This window comes from Glycine max, chromosome 13 (genome assembly GCF_000004515.6).
Source record: "Glycine max cultivar Williams 82 chromosome 13, Glycine_max_v4.0, whole genome shotgun sequence".
Taxonomy (NCBI): Eukaryota; Viridiplantae; Streptophyta; class Magnoliopsida; order Fabales; family Fabaceae; genus Glycine; species Glycine max.
Genome location: NC_038249.2, coordinates 32,272,757 through 32,299,159, shown reverse-complemented (window position 1 = coordinate 32,299,159; position 26,403 = coordinate 32,272,757). Strand labels below are relative to the sequence as shown.

Here is a 26,403-nt window from a genome sequence, read left to right as displayed (position 1 = left end):
ATAAGGAATCTTCCATCACTTTTGGAGGTTCGAAACTCTTGCCTTGGAAAACCATAGAATTCCTATGCTGCCATATTGTGAAAGTTAAAGCAATCCACCAACAACGCCATCGAGTTTGATTATTGGCAGCTCCAAAACCATCACAGAATTGAATATAGTGATCTGCTGGGGATGCTGCTAAGGAACCAACCATCTTATTCCAGCTCATGGACTCCCACCATAAAACAGTAGTGACTTTACAATGGAAAAACAGGTGACCAGCCTCCTCTTGATGAGATCTACATAAAGGGCAGGTGTGGTCTGGAATGGATACATTTCTTTTTAAAAGATTGTATCTAGTGGGTAATCTGTTTTTTAGAATTCTCCAAGCAAAAATCGCAGCTCTTGGGGGGATGTTAAGTCTCCAAAACGAATTGTAGATATTTGGGCTGAGGGAGATCTCTGTTGACAGAAATTAGCAATCTGTAGGCTGACTTAGAAGAGTAGATGCCCGAAGGATCTGCTGACCAGCACAAGGAATCCTTCATATGAGGTTGGATATGGACATTGTTGATTAGCTCCATGAATGCCACAGCTTCTGCCTGTTCATGATCAAAGAGGTTTCTTCTCCATTTTAAATCCCAGCACCATATACCATGGGATAAGCTACCCATATTGCAAATCTTACTATTCTGCTGTCTGCTGATGAGAAACATCTTATTAAACTGCTGTTCCAGGTTAGAAACAGTCCCCAACCACTTGTCCTTCCAGAAATTTATTAGACTCCCATCCCCTACCTTCCACTCTATGTGCTGGATAATAGGGTTAAATTCAGGCTGCTTAACTAGCTTTCGGAGGTCCTTCCACCATTGAGAATGCCACGGCCTGTCTCTGCCATTAATTAGATCTGCCCAGCCCCGTATTTGGATAATAGAGTTCGAACCCAAAGCTGATCACAACCCCCCCCATTTTACCTACTAGATTTAGCTAAATATCTCAGAATAAAAGGAACTTAATCTTAGCTTTTTCAGAGCTTTATTGCTCGCCGGTAGTACACAATGCCTGGAGCTTTATTGCTCTATTTATATTCATATATTTTACTTTTGAATAAAATCACTTGGGTCCTACACTTTTGAATAAAATCACTTTTGAAGTAATATCTAACTATTTTTTTATTTTCATATATTTTACAGTAATAATAATAAATAAATAAATGAACAAAATTAACTATTACTTCAAGAATTCTTAAATATTCTTTTTTATTCAAAAGTGTAGGACCCAAGGGGGTGCCTGATCCTTTTTATGGACATGGTTCTTTACAACCTTGGTACCGTTTTAACTCCCTCTTATTCATGCAATTCTTAGAGTTAAGAGTAATGTGATTTTATTTTTTTTATTTTGGTTTAGCATTGACTGCCCACTACAACAAGGGGAAAGGATTCCCTTTTATATATTTTGTGGATCGTGACAAAGGAACAACACTCTCTTACGTGCCTTTGCTTCTTTCTTTCTTTTCATCTAGTGAATTCATAGATATTCATTCTGCAGTGACCCTTTGTCTCTCTCCTTTTCTCGCATTACTACCTTCTCCTCCTTACCATTTTCACAAACCTTCTTATTGCTCCCATTTCTCTCTCTCTACATTCTTTCTTGCTGATAAAGCACTTCCTTCTTCAGTTCCATTCCATTCCTCACAAGAGTCTCTTCATTCTTGATTTCACAAGAGCATACCCTCTCTGCAAGAACCCGTTTTTCACTTTTCCAGCTTCCATTCCATTCCATTTTCACTAACCTTTTTATTGCTCTCATTTCTCTCTCTCTCTCTACATTCTTTCTTGCTGATAAAGCAACTCTTTTTTCCAAGCTCTTTCTTCTTCAGTTCCATTCCATCCCTCACAAGAGTCTCTTCATTCTTGATTTCACAAGAACATACCCTCTCTGCAAGAACCCGTTTTTCACTTTTCCAGCTTTCGTATATTCGGATTCTCGGGAGTGAAAATGTTGCATGCGCTATTCAAGCCCAAATTCTATTCCAAGTGGTAATAAACCTTCTCTGTTTCCCTCCTTTCCTTTTTTATTTTCTTCTTAAAATAACAATAATGATGATGAAATTAAAATGTGAAACAGCAAATCTCTGTTGAAGTTAACAAACCCAAGAAAAGGAGCGCGGTGCGGAGATTTCTCAAGAAAGACATGGCCGACCTTCTTTGGAGTTCCCTTGATTACAATGCATATGGAAGGGTATTTTTTTTCCTTGCTATCTGTTTCTTTATGTGTCTTTCACAATATTTGGAAACAAATGTATTAGGTTCTTAATTATTCAAATTAATTTTCAGAGAAATATCTAATCTTTTATTAGGTTCTTAATTATTCTTCTCTCCTCATATTTCAAGATGGTATCAAAGGACCTTACATCCAATCTCTTTAGCTGCTTTCTTTTCTATCTTTTCAATTTTCTGCCCATCTCCTATTTAGGACTAAACTATGTTTGCGTGACTCCAGGGAGATGGATCTTTTGCTAGTTCCTTACTCATTGGGTGGGTCATAATCTGAAAATAATTCAGTGGCCACCATTTTTGCTTGCAAGCAAGGTAGGTTAATGTGATTCAATTTCAGTATTCATATGTTTATTATCAGTCTATATGATTGACGCTGTCAGACTTTACAGATTACTGTAGCACTGGATATGGCAACTCAGTTTCGAGGGAGGGACTCTGATCTTTGGAAGCGCATATGTGCTGATGAATATATGAAATGTGTTGTTATTGAATGCTATGAATCCTTTAAACATGTTCTACATGATTTAGTGATAGGAGAAACTGAAAAAAGGTATCTGTTGGCATCTTGTGTTGGTGCATTTGAATTTAGTTTACACTTCATGCCAAAAGGGCTATTCAAGATTAATGGATTATATTCTTTTTTATTGGTGCAAATTAGACCCAGTTTCATTAATCTTCTATCCTGCTTAGATCTGTTTTTGTACAAAGACTTCAAATTTGTTCATGTGGTCTATCAGTCTTTTTGAATTTCCTGAATAGCAATTACACCAAGTATTTTTATTTTTCCTTTTATACTCTAGCTAGATTTTAGATCTATTTCTGAGCTACTTTGACTACACTGAGTAAATAAATGAATGAAGGAATGGCTAACCGCTAACTTGAGTAATCAATATTAATTTGAGCCATATTAATTCATAATTGCATATTGAAGTACAGAGGATCATTTGATTTTTTTCTTATCAGCTGTTTGCTGTTTTCTTAAGTAGCACATACAATTGAAGCTATGAATATTTAATTCAATTAAATTCTTATCATACTTCTGAATCAATTGTGATGAACCGGTATAATTTCCTCAATCATCAAAGAAGTCGAGAGCAACATCTCAAAGAGTACACTTCTTACAAATTTCCGTATGGGCTTTCTACCCTCCCATTGTAAGAAGTCCGTGGAGCTTGTGGAAATCATGGTGAGCCATTCAAAACAAAACTAACTATATATGTAGTTCATATTCTTGAATTGTGTCTTGTCTTTAACCATTATATTTGGAAACTTGTGCACTGATTTCTTGTCTCAGAAAAATGGAGATCCATCCAAGCGGGGTACAGTGGTGGTCTTGCTGCAAGACATGTTAGAAGTGGTCACCGATATGATGGTGAATGAAATCCGGTCGGTTTAACTTTAAGCCACTGAATTTGGAATACATTATTATGATAGCTCATGGATCTTTCATTGAAAATAATAATGCTTGATTTTTTACTTTTGATGTTCATCAGCGAATTGGCAGAACTTCATCAAAGTAGTAAGGATACCGGACAGCAAGTTTTTGCTGGTACAGAGGCAAAGCCTGCTATACTATTCCCTCCTGTGGTTACAGCACAATGGGAGGAACAGGTACTTAGTGATGTAACTTCAATTTTAATTCTTTATTTTTTATAGTTTATATTATTATTCAAAGATCCAAATGCCTATATAGCCAATGAATCATTGTGGTTGTTTCAGATTAGACGTCTTTATCTACTCTTGACTGTCAAGGAAACTGCCGCTGAAGTTCCAACAAACAGTGAAGTACGCAGAAGGGTTTCATTCTTTACCAATTCATTGTTCATGGATATGCCACGTGCTCCTCGAGTACGTAAAATGCTCACATTCAGGTCTGCTGCAGATTTCTTGATTACATGGCCACAAAGATATGTGCCCATGTTATGTCTTATAGAGATTATAAACTGGTGGAACATCATGTTTTTATTTTGCACACTAAACTGTGCAAATTAAATGTCAACATCCTAACAAGGGCAATAGAACAGAAGCCATATCCATCTGTTAGTGTTATGTGATGTTTTCTTTAGAATGTGTCAATGTGATGACTTCAACTATCATTGGATTATTATCTTATACAGTAGACACAAAATATCCTTTTTTAGTTATTTAACATTTTTTGTCAAGGAATTTTTTTATGCATAAAATTCAAAATTTGATGCATGCTGAAGCTGCCCTGTACCTATTTATAGCCTCTCTTTTTTTGTTTCTTCTTTTCAGTGTCCTAACTCCATACTACGGTGTAGAGACTGTATATTCTAAGAATGACATTGAGGTTGAGAATGAAGATGGTGTGTCAATCATGTATTACCTTCAAAAGATCTTCCTTGGTTTGTAATAACTCACAATATAACTTAATTGTGCATTGCTAATAGAGAATGGACTGGCTAAAATTTAGTAATGTTGCCAGAGGAATGGAGTAACTTCTTGGAGCGACTTGAGTGTAAGAAAGATAGTGATATATGGGAGAAAGAGGAGAATATATTACAGCTACGTCACTGGGCCTCATTAAGAGGACAAACACTTTGTAGGACAGGTATATGGTGACTCCCTTTCCCCTCCCCTCAGGCTGGATCAGGTCAACTGATTTTTTTCCTCTTCTAATGTAGTTAGGGGAATGATGTACTACCGGCGAGCAATAAAGCTCCAGGAATTTCTTGATATGGCTTCTGAAAAAGGTAAGATTAAGTTCCTTTTATTCTGAGATATTTAGCTAAAGATAGTAGGTAAAATGGGGAGGGGGGGGGGGGGGGTTGTGATTCACAGTTTTTTCCAAACAGTTGGCTCAGTCTTTTCTTATGTATACATACCTTCAACTCTTAACAAGCATTTCTTCATTAATATGCTTTCCCGTAAAAGTACTTGTCGTATTCTTCATGGTGCCTGAAAAATAAAAAAGAGTATTTATCTGCTAATAAGATTGTGTGTTATTTCTGTCCTGTGAGCAGAGATATTCGATGGCTATAAAGCTATTGCTGTTCCATCCGAGGAAGAAAAAAAGAGTCATAGATCCTTATATGCCCGTTTAGAGGCTATGGCTGACTTGAAATTCACATATGCTGCAACCGACAGCAATATGGGAATCAGAAGCGCTCTGGAGACCGTCGTGCAACAGATATCCTGAATTTGATGGTTAAGTATGTTCTCCTTTTGTTAAATAAAATTGAAGAGTCTAATTTGGCTTTTAGTTTCTCTAGTTCATAATTTAAGAATCTAATTTTTGGTTCTTCATTTATAGCAATCCCTCACTTCGTGTTGCATATATTGATGAAGTTGAAGAAAGAGAAGGTGGAAAAGTACAGAAAGTTTATTATTCTGTATTGGTCAAAGCTGTGGACAATCTTGACCAAGTAAATGCATATTGATGTAAAAGAAGAGGTAGTTAATTACTAGTGTTTATTAGAAATGATTGTTTCCGTGTCTCCTCTGTAGTAAATATATCGAATAAAGCTTCCAGGCCCAGCAAAGTTAGGAGAAGGAAAGCCAGAAAACAAAAATCATGCCATCATTTTTACCAGAGGGGAAGCTCTTCAGGCTATCGACATGAACCAGGTAAAACATTATAAAATGTGAAGCTTGAACAAGTTGACAATGGATGTCTCTTAAAATTGGTTTATTTGAAATTTTCTTCTAGGATAATTATTTGGAAGAAGCTTTGAAAATGCGTAACCTTCTGGAAGAATTTAATGAGGATCATTGAGTGTGCTCACCCACCATATTAGGCGGTCGTGAGCATATTTTCACTGGAAGGTTATGAATATTTTCACTATATAATGCGCACGGGAGATAGTTGGTTCCAAAATCCAAATATTGGGTTGACAAATTGGTGAGTTAGAAATAGACAAGAAGAGAAGAGGAAAACGGACTTCGGTTGAATTGCCATGCACTGATCTCGCTCTCTAGCTTCTCTCACTCTCACTCCGGAATCGGTGTTCTTCCACTCGTTCGTTCTCACACTCACCTATGTCTTCATTTCGATCCTAATTCCCCTTTCTTTCCGATCCAAGATTTTGATTCTTTAATTTCCCACGTTACCGTCAATCTCAAGTGCATTATTATATATATCTTTGGATGGTTTTGGTTGCGTGGCATCAGGCAGTTTAAGACATTGTTACTACAGTGATTGGAGAGGGTAAGTGCATGCAAAATTTTTCAAATTAAGTTTATAATTGCAGCACGCACCAGCACAGCGATTGAGTTCTCTGGCTTTCTTTTTTATTAGATTAAGGCTGCTGTTTCTGCGCTTTGGAATACTCGTGGCTTGAACTGGCCTTATTCATTTGAGCAACAGAGGCAGAAAACTGGAGATTTAGACATGCTTGATTGGCTTAGAGCCATGTTTGGCTTTCAGGTATGTATTTTGCGCGTGAACAGAACAAGAAAATTTGTGATTGCCTAGATTTTTGTTTGATCTCCTTAAATTGTTATTGTGTTTGCTTTGGTTTGGGCAGAGGGACAACGTCAGGAATCAGAGAGAGCATCTGATTTTGCTTCTTGCTAATTCTCATATAAGGCTACACCCTAAACCCAAGCCTTTCAACCTGGCACGTATCTGCCTCTCACTTTTTCTGTTTTAGGCAAAGCGTAATGGACTAAATAAAGATAAAACTGCAATCAAGAGAACTCTTGTCAATATTACATTATCAATCTTTTTTTATCGTAGCTATCAGAGTAGCCTGCTTTGCTTTTGGCTAGAAGTTAAATTGTATGTTTTTTTTTTTTTTCATTTGTTTAACTCTCGGTTTTACCAAATCAGCTCGATGATTGGGCTGTTGATTCAGTGATGAAAAATCTCTTCAAGAATTACAAATCATGGTGCAAATGCTTGGGACGAAAACATAGTTTACGGTGAAGCATCCAATGTTCGTTTCATGCCAGAGTGTCTATGCTACATATTTCACAATGTGAGTACACTTTCCATGTGTTCCATAATATCTCAGTGTTATAATTGCTTTTCTCTAGGATGGCCCATGCGTAATGATGGTGAATTCTTTAAATCAACAAGTGATTTGGCACAGGTAATTACCTCCTAAGGAGCTCTACTGGCATGATTGCAATTTACTTTATTTTCAGTATTTGTATAAATTTTGAAGAATCATACAAAAATTTTAGAATTTGTGACGATCACAAAAAGTATAAGAATATACATTAAAACAAAAATGATTGAGGAAATATTAAATGATTTTCAAATTATATGAACTTTTATATATTTGATATACTTAATGAATTTATAAAATTAATAGCTAAAATAATGAAATTTAATTGTGCCTAGAAAATTATTAAGTGGAGTAAATTAAACAAAATTTATTTCTACATACGCTAATTAAGTTAGAAATCATTCTAGATATTTTTTTGAAGTAATTATTACAAAAGTTAAATTCAAATTATGTACAATAGTATATCAATTGAATAACGGTAAAAACAAATCAAACTATCAATTTATTCCAATAAAATTATATATATATATATATATATATATATATATATATATATATATATATATATATAAAGTTATTGGAAATATTAGCTTGTTAGTATTGTTGGTATAATTCAGTTTATATTGTGCCAATAACTGCCTTAATATGATAATGTAATTTTTTCACTAAAAAATACAAAAATTAATTGATTAATCGATTAATATGTAGATTTTGATATTTCAATATGCAAGTTCATTTATGATTCCCATAGAAATGCTTCATATATATTACTAGCATTTTTAAAACGTAGCTTGAACTTAAAGCATAAAATTCATGCGTAGAGGTAAAAAAATAGTCTTTTTTTTCGTTCCCATAAATCAATCGAAGTTTTTAATTAGTCATGTGCAAGTGCCTGGAAATTTTTTTAAAACATGATGAAGCCATTTGTAAGATAATTAGAATTTCTAGTAATTTTGAGTTTAAGATTAAAGAATTTCTTATTAAGGATTTTACATTCTTGTGGAATCCACAATAAAATATATCTAAAGACTAAAAAGTGTGAACAGCGGGTAAAGAAATCAACAATTGATAAAACCAATAATTTATGTATCAACAGTGAAGAAAAAATAAATGATCATATGACCTAATCGTACTTATATTAACATGATTGACATTTCTTGCTTGGCAACGTGACAAGTGTGGGGGATCTCTACTGTAATGTGACCTTGGCAAAATTAATGCTCTTTTACACAACATATATATATTAGATTAATCTTACTAGATTACCTTTTCTTTATTCCCTAACAACTATATATGCAGTTTAAAATTTTTTGTATTCAATAGCACTTTCTTCAAATCACACATAAACTTGAAAATCCTATATGTGTGTTCTTATTATCAATTGACTTTGTGGATTAGTTATTAATTAACGACCAATCTTTGAGAATGATAAAGTTTCTTACCGTTTAATTACTTGTAATGATATAATACATTTTAATATTCCCACAAGGAATATAAACCCAATTGAGCAACCCCAACTTCAAAACCAATTAGACCGGCCAAAATTGTGCTTATACAAATTAAATGGATTAACCTATACAAGCTAACCAATCAAATCCGAATCAAACAAATAAGTAAGCAAGAATAATTAAGTCCAGAGAGAGAAGAACAAAAGACTCATCCCCACTAGTAGGTCTCAATCTTTTAGTAACCAACAAGCATGGGCAGCAAGGTGTTAAGGTGTTGACACATGCCTCAACTTTAATAATTAATAATTATTACATCCTAGAAATACTAATGAATTTACGAGGCTTTGGACCTTGTGATATAAATCCATTTGCACAAGGGTTGAGGATGAATCTTCAAATATTTTTTTTTTACTTATATGAAATTCAGAAAATAAAATGGATAAGTAGAGAGAAAGTGGTGAGTTTATGGTGGGTTGAATGGAAGAAATTTGGGTTCAAAGTCTGAATGTGTTTGGATGGAGAATGATGATGATAACGATGGTATTCAAGTGGGATTAAAGGCTGGTTGGGAAAAAATAATTTTTGAGTTTTTTTAGGTCAAATGAAGGTTTAGAATGATATTTTGTGTGGTTGAATTGAGCATATACATGATTGAGCAATTGAATCTAGCCAACAAAATCCAAAATTCATGATTAAATTAATTACGGCTTTGACTATGAGCATCTTTATAGTTGCTAGGAGTCAGATAATTATAGGGATGGAAAACTAATAGCAGCGAAATATAAAGTTGATAATAAAAGGGCGATAATGAACCTAGCTTCAAATTAATATTTTGTCAAACTTTTTGTCCATCTCCATACATGGGTAAAATAGTTGATCAACTTGTAGCCTTGAAGTTGAATGATTAAATGTACGCTTGCGAGTGGTTATATTGCCATTCGCTGATTTTCACACTTTTATTTGCATACACTTGTTGCTTACACATATATACTTATTTATATTTTTGTTTTTTCCTTAAAAAAATAGAGACTGTGTATTGGAAATTAAGTTAGTATAAAATTAATTGATGTAAAGACACTAGAAAGTACTCCATTCACAAGGTTACGTTGGTAATAAGTACGCAAATAGTCAATTGGTTCATTCATTTGCTTTTTTTTAATGTTGGTCAAGATTAGCAAATTTGGATTTTTTTTATCCATGGCGAAATTGGAATTACATTTATTTTTCAATTATAAATGAAAGAAAAAGAAAATTGAGATTCATTTAGAGTGTGTTTGGATAGAGAAATTTTAAATTCTGAGAAATTTTAAATTCTAAGAATTTTAAATACTTCAATTAAAATTCTTTTATTTTCAAAATTGTGTGTTTGGATAAAAAAAATTAAAATTATGAGGATGAAAGAAATGAATGAAAAAAAAAGAGAAGATATGATTGGTGTGTTAGTTATACGTGTTTCTCTATGTTCACACCCAATCGATATTTTAGGAGTTCAGACTGTGTTTCTTGAAAAAGACTGTAAGAAGAGAATTTTAATTTCTCACCTTTTAAAAGGAAATTGAAATTCCAAATTTTTAGTTGTTTAAAATTTTGTTTTAAAATTCCAAAATTTTAAATTCTTCATAAAAAGTATCCAAACAATGAATTCTAAATTACAGAAATTCAAATTCTCTGATAAATTACTTTTCTCAGTTAAAATTTTTTATCCAAACGCACTCTTAATGTTTTGTATTTCATCACGTCAGAATTGATCTGAATCTGTTGAAGCAAATATTTATAACTTGTGTGTCTTTAGGCTTCTTTTTTTTTTATCGAATACCAAACAGATGCTATATAGTCTGCAGGTAAATCCCAGTATATATACATGGTCATGGTTACCTTTTGACAAGAAAAAATTAAAAGAAAAAAGAAGATTTTAGTTAGGTGTCATTAAAGAAAATGGTGATCGAATTTTGGATACTATTGGAAACATAGTTGTGAAATCTGGTTTGACTCGGTCGGTCGGACCGATCCAATCGGAATCTAGTGGCCTAACCAGATCGGTTTTACTATTGGATTGATCATGCAATTAACCTTGAATGACCTGATCAAACTCGGCCGATTATGTATCGAATTCCAGTTGGACCGGTCCGACTCGGCCGGTTTTATAAAAAATTAAAAAAAAATCACCTCTACAATGTCGTCTTGATGTCTCGTTATTATCAATTGTTATTTTAGATTTTAGAGTTTGGATAACTTTTATTACTCAAATAATGTTAATTGTATACTTATATATAATAGATACATATATAAATTTAAATTTTTAATATATATCGAATCAAATTAGATAAATTACTGGTTCACCGATCCACTATCTCGATCGGGTAAATTATTTCAAAATAGAGGGATTACATCAAAGAAGTAATCTTAATCTTTTTTCATTATTTCTTTAAAAACCTACCCTTCTTCTAAAACCTCCTCAAAATTGGAGAAAACTATATAAACCTACTAGAATGAGTAGAGTGTGGACTAGCCACACTCAATCTATTGGAGTCCACAAATGAATATAAGTTGAGCTTAAATTAATTGGCGGCCGGCTAGATTGCTTTGTAATTTAAATGTTATAAAAAATTTTTAAAAAAAAAGGTTTAATAAACATACATTGTCAATGTAAAAAATTTAAATTGTTAACTAATTAGGAATAATATTTAATATGGCATTTAAAATGCTTATTATAAAAATTAATAAATTTGTTACACTTAATGATTTATTATTTGATGCAGTGTAAACGATATTTGCGTGTATTATTTATTCATTAAAAATTGTTAACACATCTTTACATCATTTTCCTAAGTTAATTTCAAACAGAAGTGGAAGGTGTGAGAGAACACTGACACAAGTACATTCTAGATAGTTTTTTCTTTTTAATATATACAGTCAAGATAGTTATCCATTCTTAGTCTTGAATATTTTCCGAGAGCATTAGAGGTTGATTAAACCTTTGAAAGGAAGTTTAAACTAGCATTCAAATTTCTATCAAAGCAGTTAAGAAGAGATGCGAATAACCCTGGCCCTACCCTCCATCTTAATTTTGCAAGTCCAATAGTAATTATCTCTATATGTTGTTTGGCAAATATAATCTAAGCCAACATTCCTTTTGTATCTCAAATTGTATAACCTTAGTTAGGTTCGAGCAAAATTACTTACATTTTTATTTTATAATTTTAAAACCAACTTTTTATAATTATATTGTTACTTCAAAAGTCATTCTTTTACATTTCACTCGACATTATTTGACCATAATATATTTCTTCATTTTTTTTGTTCAACATTGAGCCAAATTTACACTGAATCTGCTAACATGATTCAAGTTTACAGTTTTTGTCTTAAAACACTATTTATGCTGATAACTTCTTTGAAAAAGAAATAGTTTAAATTAAGAAGCCATCTCATTTTCTATTAAACTTTAATTGCAATGTTGCCTAATGAAATAAATGTGGTTTTAGAATTATTTTTTATTGGAAACATTAGAATTAAACTTCAGTAGAAAATGAGATGGCTTGTTGTTTTGAAACTTTTCTTTTTCAAAGAAGTTAATAGCGTAAATAAATGAAACAAGATAATACACACGTTCATGAAAATGCAGAGGGAAAAGGAAAAAAAGTGAAAAATATGCATAAAACATATAAACACTGTCGAGATACACATTTGTAAATATTTGCTCCTTTTTATTTCTCTCTATCGTATCAACCTTGATTGTCAATTTATTCAATTATATTTCATATATGCATTATATAAATAAACACAAGAGTATAGGATGCAAGACCACAGCTAGCAACGGATTTAACCCTTGTAACAATTTTATACATGTCTCTGCTCTTTGGCCTTGTAAATACAGACACATGTTGTAACAGAACTTGACAACCATGCTATAGCTAAATACAAAAGGAAAACCTTCCAATCCCATTACCAATCAAAGTCAATCATAATCCTCTTGTAGTAATGCATAAGTTAATTGAGCTGACAAAAAATGTCTTTTATGTGAACCTTGTGCTAAGCCATATCCAAAATTGTAACGTATAATAACGTTATTAACAGTATAACTCCATCACATACGCACCAACTAACAAGCAACTGTTAAAACCAGATCACTTAGCCAGCAGGGAACTCCAACTCATTTGCTTTTACATCATTTTGGTTCAATTGGTTCCCCACAAAGGTCAAATCCATCTATATGTATATATAAGCAAATAGATTATTGCTCAACTATCTGTATTCTGCATCTCTATCTTAGTTGCAACTTGCTAGTCCCACTAAGTTTACTACTATTACCTGCCATTCAAATCAAATTCATTAGCCACCTTGCAGATCAGCACTTCATGGCTACTACAGACCCTGAGAACAAATCACCAACTCTGCCGCTGCCTCCAGCCGAAGTGGATTACTCTAAAGTTGATGTGATCCTAAGATTTCTGTTGCTGGCAGCATCGGTGGTGGCGCTTGCAGTGATTGTCTCCAGTGATCAAACAGAGCAAGTGCTCTTCCAAGATGTGCTTCTACCGCAGCCAGCCAAGTTCAAATACTCACCAGCTTTTGTGTAAGTTGAGAATCATTCAAATTCTTTGCTTGCAGATTTACTATTTTTGGTTATTTGTAATATGATATCAAATATCTTGATACAAAGGAAGAATCAATGATGAAACACAGCCACTATGAATATGAAGCATATCAACCTTAAGACAAAAAAATTTCCAACTGCTTGAACTTTTTCCCTAAGTTATTGAGTTCTGAGAGATAGTTATGGATATAGGAGTATCAACTATCAAACTCTGTGCTCCTTCTTCTTCCTGCTAGATGAAAATCACTTTAGAAATCAACCTCTTGACTCAACTACTATAAAAAAATAAGGGTGTAATAATATGCTGGCCTTCTTTAGTATGAGTTTTGTTGCAAAAGTAAATAATTAATCGCATGGCTCCATTAACTGCTTCTCAAGTACAAGGTAAATATCCATGTTGGCAGCGCACAGAGCAATTTTTTTTTTCTTTCTGTGGTATATTCCTGAGGTCATGCTCCTCAAACATTTTTTTTTTCATTTTTAATTTAAAGGTCCAAAGTCTTCCATTTACATTCAATTATTATGAAGACTCATTCTATTTGATTTCTTTTTTTTTTCCTGTCAAACAAGTCTTCTAAAGATCACTTATTAAGAATTCTAACTTAACATATAATATGATACACATGCAGATATTTTGTGGCTGCATTCAGTGTTTCTGGCCTTTATGCTCTTGTTTCTGCTCTTGCATCTATCTCTGTCATCCAGAAGCCAGGATTCAAACTGAAGTTCCTCCTCCACTTTATCTTCTGGGATGCAGTAATTAATCAATTAGCCTTTCTTTCCACATTTTTATTCATCTTCTCTCTCAACTCTCTTGCTTTACACTGTCTACCATGACACGGTGCAGCTGATATTGGGGATAACAGCCTCAGCAACAGGAGCAGCAGGAAGTGTGGCATATATTGGTTTAAAGGGCAACAGCCATGTGGGTTGGATTAAAGTTTGCAACATCTACGACAAGTTCTGTAGGCATCTAGCTGGCTCCATAGCAGTGGCTTTGTTTGGCAGCATTGTGACTGTCCTTCTCATCTGGCTTTCAGCTTTCACCATTCACAGTCGAGTTCCCAAATAGATGGAAGGAATATGGACCATTCAGCATACATATGCACTCAAATCCAGATTCACATTGTTCACAAAATCAGTCAAGTTAATGTTCATATATTGACATGGATACCTTTTGTTGTTGTGAGTGTTTCTTCAAAGGTGTTGATTATGTGTAATGAAGTATGTTAACTACACTCTGTATGAACATTCTTTCCAACAGTCTTTGTTATTGAATGAAATTCATGAGTCTTACTAAATGATGTAGGTCCATTCCTTATTTAGTGAGTTTCATATGAATTTCACCAAATAATAAAGAATATATTGTTGAAAAGTTTGTGTCAAGTAATGTGATACTAGCATTTGTTATGTGTAAACTATATCCTCCATAGATCCCAGTTGTAATTTGCATTCTGTTTGTGCTAAAAATGATTTGTAATGATCCTGCTCCCTCAAAAATGAAAATAAAAATATTTTTAATTAATTAGAGAAGAACAAATTATACGATTAAATCTTATATATTTGATTGGGCAAATCAAATACTCCCCCTAGCTCCCTTTAGTACATCGAGTTTGAGAGCATTTGCACAAGAAACTCAGATATAGCAAGAGCACTACTAAATCGGCCAACATTACCGAAAACTTTGTTTAGGCTTGTAGCTGAAAATAAAGTTGGTGAACTTTGATATACCAGTAAGATAGATCCCAAACATGTCATGCAATGAAGAAATTCAGTACAAGTAAAGGACAGTGAGGACACCTAAATAGCACAGACTGATTTGTGAATTCGTCACATTCATCTTTTTTGCAAGAGACTTTCATGGGTTATAGGTGCTTTAAAATATGGTGTAGTCAAATCCATTCTAACTAGCTTCTTATTTTGAGCAATCCATCGACAATAGTAATTAGGCATGGCAAGCCGAAACTTAGATGGTATTATATTTGAGGAAATATCAACATTACATTTGCATGTACTCATCCAGTTCTTTCCAGAACAAAAATGAACTTGAATTTTAGGATAACCAACTCAGCTAGCAATAGCAATAAGCAATTTATTAACAGGGTAATGACAGTGCAATGCAATTGAAGAATGAATCCTCAACAATTCATTTCCAGAGATTTGAATTTCTTTCAACAGTGCCTGAACTTGTAAACATTACAATGACTCTAGCTGAATACATATATTTACAGAAACAAAACTGGTGGCTCTATTTGCCTTATTGTGTTCGTACATATCTAAGCACAACCATCTTAAAATATAGTTTGCTCACCTAGCTCCTGACCAGCCATGCCCTCCCTGAGAACCCTCGCAAAAAACTCTTCCAATGTATCATTACCATAGCTAGGTGTCTTCTCAGCACTGTACTCTCCAGTCTCGGGATCCAGAAGCAACATACTTTCCGCTGCATAGTATCTTCCAATCTTCCCAAACTCAGCAGCATCTTCCAGTGAAGGAAAGACCTTAACCAGAAAGTCAAGAACCCCAATGGCAAAATCCATTATTTCGATCGGAACTTTCAAGAACTTAGGCTCCTTCCCCAAAAGCCGAAACAACATCTCTCCTTGTTCCAATGGAGTCAATGCCTTCCCAGGCCCTCCAATTGGCAACACCTGGTTAATCTTATCCTCACTCAGCACACAATTCACAATAAAAGAAGCCAGATCAGACTCACTCATAGGCTTACAAGCACACAGTTTCCCATCTCCAAACATAACATAAGGCTTCCCATCCTTCACCAACTCAACCTGACCCCCCAAACTCTTGAAAAATGCAGTTGGCCTCACTATGCTATAAGTGAATCCATCATCCTCCTCAGCTAACTTCATCAACTCAGCCTCAAACTTCAACTTGGCACGCTGAAACTCGAGGAGCGGCTTCTGCACACATATTGCTGAAAGCAGCACAAAATGTGAAGCACCACGTTTTCTTCCAGCAACAAGGCTATTCCTTGTTGCCTCATAATCAATCTTCCAAGAGTCCTTTACACCTCCATTTCTACTAGCAAGACATGAAACCACAACATCAAATGACTTCCCCAAACTGTTCAGAGATTCCTCAAAAGCATCCAAATTGGTCACATCTGAGAAACACACATTGGCCCCTCTCAACTGATTCAAAGTCTGATCCTTATCAACACTGCCCTTAATCCCACTCCTCTCTCTGGCAATGGCTGTAACATCAAATCCTCTCTTAACCAACTCTCTCACCACGAACTTTCCAATGTACCCAGTTGAACCCACCACCAAGACGTTGACATCTTTGGGGCTCTTGCACCTATAACTTGATGGGGTGGTCTCAACTGGTGGAGATGGCGTCAGAGAGGCAAAAAGTTTGAACCTTTCTGCGGTGAACTTAATGGGGTGGTGAGGTTTCTTAGGCTTAACTGGAAATAGGTTAATGAAGTGAGGAGAAGACTCTGAAGAGAAGGTTAAGGAGAGGCTTTTTTTATGGTTCAGTGAGATGAAATTGGAAGTGTAGCAGAGGGACATTTTGGAAGTTATGCAAAGGAGAGTGGTGTTTTAGAAGGTTGAAGAAAGAAGGCCTTAAGGGGTTACTAGTGAGGTTGAGAAGCAGAAAAAAAGTGTGGAATTTGGAGTGAAGAGAATTGTGAGGTGGGGAATGAGGGAGAGAAGTGATGGTGGTGGTGAACTTTGGTGACGAAGGAGAACTGGTTAGAGAAGAGAATCCAAATGGATGGTGGCGATGAGATGACGTGGGCTTCCGGTTGCATCCACTATCCAAATAAGATTCACGGTTCCATATGACAGGAGTAAGAGGCAAATTTGTAAATTCTTTTTCTTTTTTTTGTTTGGTGTTTATGAATTCAATTGATTTGGATTGACAATAAAATTAACTTTGAATGGTATTTTTAAATGTAATAGGATTAGTGTTTAAATTATAATTTTTTCTTGCATGTGTACTATTACGTGTATTTACTACTATTTAAACAATTATATATCATTTTTTAAAATATGTAGTATCATATTAAATATAATTACATTAAAATTGGATAAGAAGATTAATTTTATTTTTAATTGATCAGGATGTTATCTTCAAAAACTTTAAGCCTAATAATATGTAGTATGATTTATTTTTTCTTCAAGTAACAATGGAATCATAATACCTATATAAAATTTATAATTTTAAAATAAAAATAATAAATATAAATATAAATATATTTAAACTAAATTCAATAAACTTGTGCATTGCATATTATAATTTTAAAAGAAAAATAATAAATATAAATATAAATATAAATTTATTTAAATTAAATTTAATAAACTTGTGCATTGCATATTATTTAAATTAAATTTAATAAATATGAGAAGATAAACGTCTGAACAGAGCCATCATGGTAGATTTTGTATAACCAATAATCAACATCAATATTTTATACAATCATGATCGTGGTCAAATTAGCACCGTTGTGATGTGTTTATGCCGCCAAAATTACTTTTTGTTCAGTTTATACATCATTTTCTGATCAACTTGTATATGTGCTATAGTCCATTGTTTTCTTATGGTGTGTGCTGGATGTTGAAATTAAATAAAAGGTTGATGTTATAATTTCATAATGGACGGACTATATGCTTTTTAGTGAGATGCATATTATAATTCTTGTGGTCGATTGAGTAAATAAATATCTTTATAGTTCAATGTTAAAATACATGATTGTAAAATAAGTGGTGGAAAGCTAGATACTGAACTCTGGAGGGGTAAAACTGATAGTTTAAATATTTAAATTAATTGAAACAAAAATATGTTGTCTCTAAGTAGGAAGAAAAAAGAAAATATTTAGAAAGACTTGCAATTCCGTTCTGTGTTACAAACATTTTAACTGAAAAGGACTTCTCATAAACTTTTAATCGGATCATATTATCTAAAGCAAACTAGAGCCAAGTGTCAATGCAATGAAACCCTCAAATCCTATTGAACGTTGAACAAAGAATCCTCTTGAAGAATTCATTGGTCAACTAACAGATAGACAACTCCATGTCATTGTGATCATAAAAATATGGTAAAGCGAGAAAATGACATGACCTTTTTTTTTAGGTGAAATGACCTTAAGTTTCCTAGATTTTTTAGAATACATTTGCTTTCATAATTTATATTGGTTTGAAGACTTGTCTTTACTTGTAGAACATGTTTACAAGTGTTATTAGTGCCAGAGATCGTTGGCTCAAACCTGGCGGTCTAATGCTTCCTTCAAAGGCAATAGTACATTTATCTTCTATCTTTAATAGTTTGTACTGAAATTCCCTTTGAGGCTGCTTTTCAGACTAATGGCTTGCCAAAGTTTAATCTCCTTTTACGTCTAATTTGAGTTAATTCTGTTAATTGGATTTAACACAAAGCTTTGGCTTGGGATGTGTTTGGAAACCTATCAGCTACTGAATTCAATATATGTTGTACTAGACAATACTTATCTTTTAGTATTTTCTTTGTAGTTGTAGATGACTCCTTTAACAAATACCAAAAGATCCGAGGAAAACATTAACTTCTGGAACAGTGTTTGTGGAATTAATAGTGAGTACACTACTTTGTAGCTAGTTTCGTTGATGTCTATATTTGTATTGTACTTCATATATATACATACATACAATGCATGCTATGATCTGCTTATTTACTGTCGTTGTTAATGACTCTTCATAATGATTATAAATATAATATAATCTGCTAACAAGTGATCGTAATTTCTCTCTAGGGACAGCTTATAATTCCCTACAAGAGTACTGTATGAAAGACACAACTTGGAGATCTTTAAGGTGATTCCTAGGTGGAAGGACCCCAAAGGGATTAAAGGATTCTTGCGGAGGCTGTCACATGAAGATTTGCTAACAAAAGAGAGTATTCTTGTAATTTTAAATAAGAACTTTCTATTTTTTATTATTCCTTAACCATTGTTCTAAGAGATACTGATTGACATTTCTCTTAAAGCATTGATACTACTACGTAATAACAAGCACAACAATTGACTGCATATTTAGATATTAGTTGGAAAGTTTAAGATACATTTACTCTTCAAACTATAAATTCTTCTCCTTTATTTTAGTCTTAAAATTCGAGAACCTGCATTGAAATTTTCAAAAACACGTTCTCAATTTTTATCCAAACACAGCCTAAATCTGCGAACCCATCATATTTTTGTTACCCCACCACAGCAAGGCTAAAAAATCTTGCCAAGTATGGATTTACATGCAAAAAATATTATTGATAATTTAGTGTTTCTGCTTTCATTTAACAACTGATTAATGATCATCATGGACAAAATACTGAGTGAATCAGATGGTCTCAAGGAAATGAGCAAAGCTAGAGTACTTGGGCTGCCACCCTACTTCCTGGCATGTTCTAGAGTTGTTCAATCTCTTGCCTAGAGGATCATCGGTTCCTGCAAAGAAAAGATACAAAGGCTCAATGATGCTTTTACAATGATGAGTGACATAGTGATAGCACCCTAAACAAAGTTAGAAAAAAAACAAGTGATTCTCATTAGAGTTTAATTTTCACATCAGTATAAATTTTTTACATTATCAACTAAATAGAAATCATACTGAATCTCAAAGTACTAACTACTACCAGAACAGTATTGTACCTTTAAAAGAAATCAACAATTTCAAAATTATGACTACCCAATTTGTGTACCATGCAACATAAATGATTATGGTTCATTGGTTACTTAATTACTACTGGTTTTCAAGCTCAAACCTACCATTTACAAATCAAAATGGTTGCTATTACCTGTAAATTTCTCAAACTTTTTACTAAATTTCCCACTTTTGTAAACCAAATCCATCACTTCTTGCCTGACAACATTTAGAAAGGTCAGAAATAGCAGGAAACATATGTTGGCATCACTAACTAACACAGGGCAATTGCAAGAGTGCGGAACAAATCTCAGAAAGAAGAAATCTCTGTCTCCATTGTAATAGTTGCAAACTCAAGGGATATATAGCATGTAACCTGGATAAGGGATGATTATCACAACCCAAGAAAATCCGCCCATGAAATTGTTTCTTCAAAATTGCAACAGAGAGGGAAGCCGCATCCTGGCTTTAAAGCGGCACATTAAACAATGTATTCAACTTTTCATATTAACAAATACTAAATGACCAAAAGGAGATAAGAAAATCCAATGTTTTAGTTTGTTAAAGGACTCAAATTGGTCTCATGGTGAAATGCCAAATATGAAACAAAATATGTAAGTGTGATGGAAAATAATAAGTGAAAGTACATGAATGAAACATCTTTTGGCTTTGATGGTAAACCGGATAAAATGAACTTCAATACCTCAATGACTCAACGTATGTCAAAAAAAAATTTAAGATACAAATTGTCAAATATAGATAAAACTACTATCATGTTAATTTACAGAACACAATAAAACACACTGAAATTCTGACCTCATAGTGTATAAGATTCAGGATGTGATCAGGACGAGATTCGACAATCCCCTTATCTAACCAATAAGCATGTGCACCTTTATCTACTTTGTTTAAAATGTCAAGGTTGGAAGCAGACAATAGACATAAACTGACAAATATGATAATAGAAATAACCACCAAGATGAATGAACAGTTGGAATCCTAGTAAACTGAATTCTGAAGAGGATATATAAAGTCCAGATAGTCTTAAAACAGAACCACCAAACTCCAGCACTATCTTTTCAGCTTTTAGAAGGACATCAGTCCTGGGGCTCCTACCCATTGGCACCACTGGATTATCCTGCACAGGAATAAATATCTAATCATATGAACAAGCTAGAGTGCTAGCAGCACACGCTAACACACTCTGTACTATTAGTTAAGATTTATCGGAAACTACAAAAGTACAAGAAAGACTAATTAAATAAGAAATGATACCTATAAAAAATTTGTGATTTTCTATAAATTTTAACTAATAATAGTGTGTTCAAAAGAGATATGTCAGAGAGTGTGTAAGCATTGCTCTTCTACATGGTATGCACCTGAAGTCTTAAAGATGAAGAAAATAAGTGATGATCAATGGCACAAATTAAGATATAAAAGACTGAGAGTGAACAGCCAAAGAATGTTTTAAGACCAACCTCATGACACAATCCATTATCATTACAATCATAAGGAGCAGAGCTTGATGTAAACAGCAAAGCACCTTCACCATTCCAGCATGATGCAGCCAGCCTGATTGGTTGACAGTCCACCACACATAAGTTCAGAAGAAAAACACAATTCCAAGCATGAATAACAATACTAACACACAATACCTTTTTTTTAATTTTTTTATTTTATTTCCTCTTCAATTTAATTTTCAAGGACAAGATTGATAACCTAAGATCACCAAGGTAGTCCGGGGATTGGTAAGGGGGAGCACAGAAAATGACATAGGGAAATTTGAAGGAGGAGGCTTTGGTCCACTTCAAAGACGGATTGATACCAATTTCAGTTAACTCTTGATGATGATTAGTGGTTGCTGTTTGTCCAAAAACTTTGCAGCCAGGATATTCCTGCTTCAGTAAACATATATATGTTATGTCCATAGATACACTAATATATATGTCAAGTCTAGCAATACTATATTATATTCCAATTAAAATGAAATGAAATAATACATATAAAACAGTAAGTACGTACCTGGCGCCAATTGTGAGCGACCAAACGACCAAGAATCCCAGGACCAACGATTAAGAGGTCGTATTCTCCAATTGCAAGAGAAGGAGAAGGGTCGAATGCTTCAGTGGGTGCACCTTCTGATACCTGCAAATGGGTAGCCATGAAAGAGGAAGAAGTAGTGTTTAAGAGGGTGAGACATGCAGGGAAGAGAAGAGAATTATTGGAGAAATGGTGAAAAAGTGTTGTTGTTGGTGGTGGTGTATGTGTATGGTGATGGTGGTGCATGGGAGTGAAATGGACAAAGCTTCTGAGTCCAAGTTCCATCAATTCAATTCACCAAAGCATTGTGAGATGATGAAGGCATTGAGATAATAGGATTGGAGTTAGAAATAGGGACCAATCACAATGTCACGAATACATACCATCACCTATCCACTATCGTTTTGTTTCTTTAAGTCTCTACCTTTACTATCTCTTGCTTCTCTTTCACCTCACGCTAATGCACAATTATTTCTATAATTATAATTTAATAAATATTAGGCTAAAATATATGAATAGTTACTTATCTTATTTTTTTAAAAAAAATTGATCCCCTAACTTTGAAAATTTCAAAAACAGTCCCCTTATTCAATTTATGACAAGATAATTTTTTTAAAAATTGATCATTTTTTTATTTTTTAACATGATTTTAAACATTTTTCTCATGAGTTCAACACATGAAACTTGTTTCATTATATTCAAACTATAGAAATTAACTAATGTACGAAATAAAAATAAAATCCATAAATAAGAAGAAAATGATATTAAATTTTTAGGTTTTCAATTAATCATGAAACTAATTTTTGATATATTTTTCATCTTATTTATGTCTCTTTTTAGATTGAATATTAATTAATTTTTATAGTTTATACATAGATGAATCTAATGAGACAAAATTCATGTCTTAAATTCAATTTAAAAAAAAATTTAAAATCCTATTCAAAAATAAAAAATAATCAATTTTTCAAAATAATTAACTTGTCATGAATTAAATAAACAAGGAGAACAATTTAAAAAAAATTAAGGGACCATTTGTATATTTTACCTTAAATATTATATTTTTTATTTATTTTCTCTTTTATTCCAATACTTTTTATTATTTTTATGAAAAACATAAATATTTTTGTACTAAAAACAAATAATCTTGAATGGCATAACTTTTCTTTCCAATATTTAACGTAATGGTGCATGATTCAAAATTACTTAACAACCCAACTATTTTTTCCCATTTTCTATCATATGTACTATTATCTTTTTATGTTCTCTTATTTTTGAATAAACCACCATTTTAGTTGCTAAATATGCAAATGGGTGATTGTCTAGTATTTTTTTTACAAGAAAAAAAAAATCTCATTTAATCATTCATTGTATAAAAAAGTACAATAATTATGTCATGTTATACAAGTTGATGATAAATTAATTCTTGAATTTTGCAAATTAATACTAAATTGGTTTTTGTATATTATAACTTAATGATAAAATAATCACACAAATTTATATTATAACTTAAATTGATCTTTGTATATTATGACGACAAAACATAATTATTATACCTCTATGCATTCAATAATTGAATAAGAATTTTCGGTCTTTTTGGTAAACTTAATTATTAATGATTTACATTTAGGGACTAATATAATTATTTACCTTTTATTTGTTTTTATTTTTTCCTCTCTGAAGCTGTCTACTTAGAAATGAAGCATAGGTTTGTCATGATTAAATAATGGTTTAAATATTTTTTATTTCTAATAAGCATCTTATTTTTATATCTGTTCACTAATAAATTTTTGTTTTGTATTGATTTCATAATAAAATAATAATTTTATTTTTTGTCTTTGATATTATATTTTTATTTCCATAAATTAGCAAATTTTGTTTTATTCCCAATTAATAACAAATGGTAAAAATTTACCCGTAGCAAAAATAAAATTTACTAAAACGTAGACAAAGAAAAGACTGTACATAAAAAAAAATAAAGCAATCCAATATTAGAAATGGAGGGATAAATGAATAAATACTAACCTAAATATTTCGTGCATAAATTGTGAGTGCCATGACAAAAACTGTTGCTTGGATGGCAGATGAAAAGTATAAAATATAATTGTTGTGGGTCTCTTTCTCTCATTGCTTGAATGGGGTGCAAAAGCTTCTTCGTTGCTTATATTTTTAATATATAAATTGCCTTTGTTTTGGTCGAAATCGGACTGAATTTTAACTTTCTTGAAGGTTTAATTTGTTAAACGTACACAGTTTGTAAGTCCAAATTTAATAGTTTTATCTATCATCTCATCTTTATAAAAGTTTTGGGTTGTCTCAGACTCTCAGAAATTCATTCCCAGTATTATATGATTTTCTTTGATAACAAAAGTAAAAGGAATTAAAAAGCGTCCAAAGGAACTTCATCAAGGCAAGGACAATGCTTTTTCAAGGGCTGCCTGACCAGGGAGGCTGAGGCTTGGGGTTTGTTTCAAACACTTCTGTGGGCGAGACAACTTCAACCACAAATATCATATTTGATTGTAAAGTTATTATAGATAAAGTTAAAAATGTCATTAGATGTTCTCTAGATTTTCAATTTATTTTGTCTAAAGGTAGAGTTCTATTTTCTCTTTTTGGCAATTTGTATGTTGCTCATGTTTTTGCTAGGACGACAAAATCTAATATTAGCATCCTAAATTATGATTTTATTTTAAATTGTATATTTTCACATATTATGAATGAAATGAAGTAAAAAAAATTTTCCGTTAAAAAACGTCATCCCCTCGCTCCAAAAAAAATAATCCATTAGTGGGAAATCATTGAAGTGTCTCATCTTGCGTTATCCTAAAAATACTAGTTTTATATTATAAGTTCCAAAAAAATTTGGTATTTTTGTATTTATTATGACATTATTTATTAAAATTATCTTTACTCACCTTCATAGGTTAATTATTTATTTTGCAAATAAACAACTAAAAGTAATACTCCATCTTTCAAGGTATCGACACAGACGACTACACTAAGACAAATTATTAGTTAAGATTAATAAACTTAAATGGGTCCAAAAATATAGGCACCTTGGGCTCCCTTCCAACACATGAAGGTTATTTCTAATGGGATAATATGGATAGTAATAATGATGTAAATGATAATGATAGTAATGTTAATCATAGTAATGATATTGATGGTAATAGTAGCAACAATGTTAATGATGAATTATTAATAAATATAGGATGAATATTCTTTAAAAAATAAAATCAAATTCATAAATAATTTTTTTATTTAAAAAATAAATAGAAAAATGTTATAAAATTGAGTCTATGATTGAAAAGTTGAGATTACTATAAATAGAGGCTTGTTCTATTAAAAAAGTAAAAGAGAGAATTGAATCTATTCCTCCTGAAAAGTAATTGTAGGGTAGATGTATGGGTTTTCATTTTCATGGTGGGTGGATTATTAGATGCATAATTAAAGACAATACAATTAGACATTCTTATTGTGCCAATTTAATACGTGTGTGGCACTAACACTTGATTCTATTGTGGTTAGAAGGTGTGGGGATGAGTTTATATGCATCTTAATTAGTAGCGGATAATTTAGTTGTTTTAAAGTTGGAGACTATAGGGGTATGCCATTTTTATTTTTATAAAGAAGTCATAATTATTCATTAAAGATTAATAATTTAAAATTTAAAATATATAATAAAATATGAATTGTTAATATAATTATAATTTCTTCAGAAAAAAAATTGCTCAAATTAATTTTTTTATTTGTTAGTTTTAATCTTTATTTCTTTTTCTTAAAAAAAAATCCTTACCACCACTTAGTGGAAAGGTGTCATACGCATGTTATATTTCAAACAATCATTCTAAAGTAGTATCAGTATGTGGTGCAGTTCATTTAGATACATGTCATGCCATTAGTAAACAGGGATAAGAATCATTTAAAAATCTATAGTTCATGATGAATAAAATTAACATTTTTTTAAAATCAGATAAAATCAAATTTAAATATAGGATTAAATACTTTTTTAGTCTATGAAAATATTTGTTTTTAGTCTATTAAAAATAAATTATTTCCTTTTAATTTCTCATTTATGAAAATATAGTAAAGTCAATTTTTGTCATTCAAAAAAATCATCTCATTTATCGAGATAAGGACTACGTACGACTTACTTTCATAAATGTGGAACTACAGAAAATCATTTATTTTTTAGACACTAAAAAAGGATTATACTCAATATTGATTCAAAAGTAGTAGTTAAATAGATCTGTTTCTTAAACAACAATTTATAATCCAAAACATAAGCATATAAGCTAAGATTTATGCAGTTAGAAATATATTATCTTTATTGGTACTATTAATTAAGCACATGCTTTAATCTTCCTTTATTTTATTTTTATCATAAATCTTGACCAACTTCGCAATCCCATTTTTTTCCTGAAAGCAATGTTCCAACCTCCAAAAGTTAAAAACCACCAAAAC

At 32.3% G+C, this 26,403-nt stretch overlaps 4 protein-coding genes and 2 non-coding genes across 21 annotated transcripts; 4 read left to right on the top strand and 2 right to left on the bottom strand.

Annotated features, from left to right (window-relative positions):
- Nucleotides 1-1,306: 1,306 nt before the first annotated feature.
- On the top strand, nucleotides 1,307-6,840 carry LOC102663836 (callose synthase 5). Of its 12 annotated transcripts, none has more exons than XM_041008282.1 (15): nucleotides 1,310-2,018; nucleotides 2,107-2,220; nucleotides 2,482-3,444; nucleotides 3,553-3,644; nucleotides 3,752-3,869; nucleotides 3,978-4,129; nucleotides 4,515-4,624; nucleotides 4,705-4,830; nucleotides 4,904-4,972; nucleotides 5,243-5,426; nucleotides 5,533-5,644; nucleotides 5,727-5,846; nucleotides 5,929-6,426; nucleotides 6,517-6,645; nucleotides 6,746-6,840. In XM_041008282.1, exons 3-10 carry the CDS (start codon nucleotides 3,391-3,393, stop codon nucleotides 5,416-5,418), a joined length of 897 nt encoding a protein of 298 aa, XP_040864216.1. In that variant the 5' UTR covers nucleotides 1,310-2,018; nucleotides 2,107-2,220; nucleotides 2,482-3,390; the 3' UTR covers nucleotides 5,419-5,426; nucleotides 5,533-5,644; nucleotides 5,727-5,846; nucleotides 5,929-6,426; nucleotides 6,517-6,645; nucleotides 6,746-6,840. The 12 variants fall into 12 exon arrangements, with proteins under 12 accessions (XP_040864220.1, XP_040864216.1, XP_040864214.1 ...); XM_041008284.1 differs by having other exon boundaries at nucleotides 1,311-2,018; nucleotides 2,482-2,570; nucleotides 3,347-3,444; nucleotides 5,243-5,431; nucleotides 5,533-5,846; XM_041008285.1 differs by having other exon boundaries at nucleotides 1,311-2,018; nucleotides 2,482-2,570; nucleotides 3,344-3,444; nucleotides 5,243-5,431; nucleotides 5,533-5,846.
- Nucleotides 4,901-4,981, top strand: LOC112998953 (small nucleolar RNA J33). Its single transcript, XR_003264132.1, has one exon. It is a non-coding gene; the product is annotated as a small nucleolar RNA J33 (small nucleolar RNA).
- Nucleotides 6,841-7,050: 210 nt separating the features above from the next.
- On the top strand, nucleotides 7,051-14,798 carry LOC100781023 (MARVEL domain-containing protein). 4 transcript variants are annotated; one of them, XM_041007781.1, is made up of 5 exons: nucleotides 7,051-7,156; nucleotides 7,257-7,312; nucleotides 13,013-13,252; nucleotides 13,903-14,029; nucleotides 14,121-14,798. In XM_041007781.1, the coding sequence occupies exons 2-5, from the start codon at nucleotides 7,272-7,274 to the stop codon at nucleotides 14,343-14,345; spliced, it is 633 nt and encodes a 210-aa protein (XP_040863715.1). In that variant the 5' UTR covers nucleotides 7,051-7,156; nucleotides 7,257-7,271; the 3' UTR covers nucleotides 14,346-14,798. The 4 variants fall into 4 exon arrangements, with proteins under 4 accessions (XP_040863715.1, XP_014621240.1, XP_006594489.1 ...); XM_014765754.2 differs by having other exon boundaries at nucleotides 7,073-7,312; nucleotides 13,024-13,252; XM_006594426.4 differs by lacking the exons at nucleotides 7,051-7,156; nucleotides 7,257-7,312 and adding an exon at nucleotides 10,018-12,874 and having other exon boundaries at nucleotides 13,024-13,252.
- On the top strand, nucleotides 10,671-10,817 carry MIR4389 (microRNA MIR4389). The gene has a single exon (NR_048722.1). It is a non-coding gene; the product is annotated as a microRNA MIR4389 (primary transcript).
- Nucleotides 14,799-15,404: 606 nt separating the features above from the next.
- On the bottom strand, nucleotides 15,405-17,061 carry LOC100780482 (divinyl chlorophyllide a 8-vinyl-reductase, chloroplastic). Its single transcript, XM_003542869.5, has one exon. It carries the CDS (start codon nucleotides 16,801-16,803, stop codon nucleotides 15,565-15,567), a length of 1,239 nt encoding a protein of 412 aa, XP_003542917.1. The 5' UTR covers nucleotides 16,804-17,061; the 3' UTR covers nucleotides 15,405-15,564.
- Nucleotides 17,062-19,505: 2,444 nt separating this feature from the next.
- Nucleotides 19,506-22,322, bottom strand: LOC100779953 (uncharacterized). 2 transcript variants are annotated; one of them, XM_041008273.1, is made up of 8 exons: nucleotides 21,922-22,322; nucleotides 21,619-21,794; nucleotides 21,378-21,471; nucleotides 20,927-21,037; nucleotides 20,716-20,805; nucleotides 20,276-20,361; nucleotides 20,054-20,118; nucleotides 19,506-19,703 (listed from the first exon to the last, which is right to left on the bottom strand). In XM_041008273.1, exons 1-8 carry the CDS (start codon nucleotides 22,222-22,224, stop codon nucleotides 19,597-19,599), a joined length of 1,032 nt encoding a protein of 343 aa, XP_040864207.1. In that variant the 5' UTR covers nucleotides 22,225-22,322; the 3' UTR covers nucleotides 19,506-19,596. The 2 variants fall into 2 exon arrangements, with proteins under 2 accessions (XP_040864207.1, XP_040864208.1); XM_041008274.1 differs by lacking the exon at nucleotides 19,506-19,703 and having other exon boundaries at nucleotides 20,052-20,118; nucleotides 20,276-20,365.
- Between the last annotated feature and the right edge of the window lie 4,081 nt (nucleotides 22,323-26,403).

Excerpts from the sequence above, each read along its gene's own strand:
- LOC102663836 (XM_041008282.1), top strand. The coding sequence starts at position 3,391 with ATGGGCTTTCTACCCTCCCATTGTAAGAAGTCCGTGGAGCTTGTGGAA. Across the intron at positions 4,130-4,514 it reads CGTAAAATGCTCACATTCAG|TGTCCTAACTCCATACTACG; the intron begins GTCTGCTGCAGA and ends TCTTCTTTTCAG. Across the intron at positions 4,625-4,704 it reads CCTTCAAAAGATCTTCCTTG|AGGAATGGAGTAACTTCTTG; the intron begins GTTTGTAATAAC and ends TAATGTTGCCAG.
- LOC100781023 (XM_041007781.1), top strand. The coding sequence starts at position 7,272 with ATGATGGTGAATTCTTTAAATCAACAAGTGATTTGGCACAG. Across the intron at positions 13,253-13,902 it reads AAATACTCACCAGCTTTTGT|ATATTTTGTGGCTGCATTCA; the intron begins GTAAGTTGAGAA and ends ATACACATGCAG. Across the intron at positions 14,030-14,120 it reads ACTTTATCTTCTGGGATGCA|CTGATATTGGGGATAACAGC; the intron begins GTAATTAATCAA and ends GACACGGTGCAG.
- LOC100780482 (XM_003542869.5), bottom strand. The coding sequence starts at position 16,803 with ATGTCCCTCTGCTACACTTCCAATTTCATCTCACTGAACCATAAAAAA.
- LOC100779953 (XM_041008273.1), bottom strand. The coding sequence starts at position 22,224 with ATGGAACTTGGACTCAGAAGCTTTGTCCATTTCACTCCCATGCACCAC. Across the intron at positions 21,795-21,921 it reads TCGCTCACAATTGGCGCCAG|GAATATCCTGGCTGCAAAGT; the intron begins GTACGTACTTAC and ends TTACTGAAGCAG. Across the intron at positions 20,362-20,715 it reads TGAATCTTATACACTATGAG|GATGCGGCTTCCCTCTCTGT; the intron begins GTCAGAATTTCA and ends CTTTAAAGCCAG.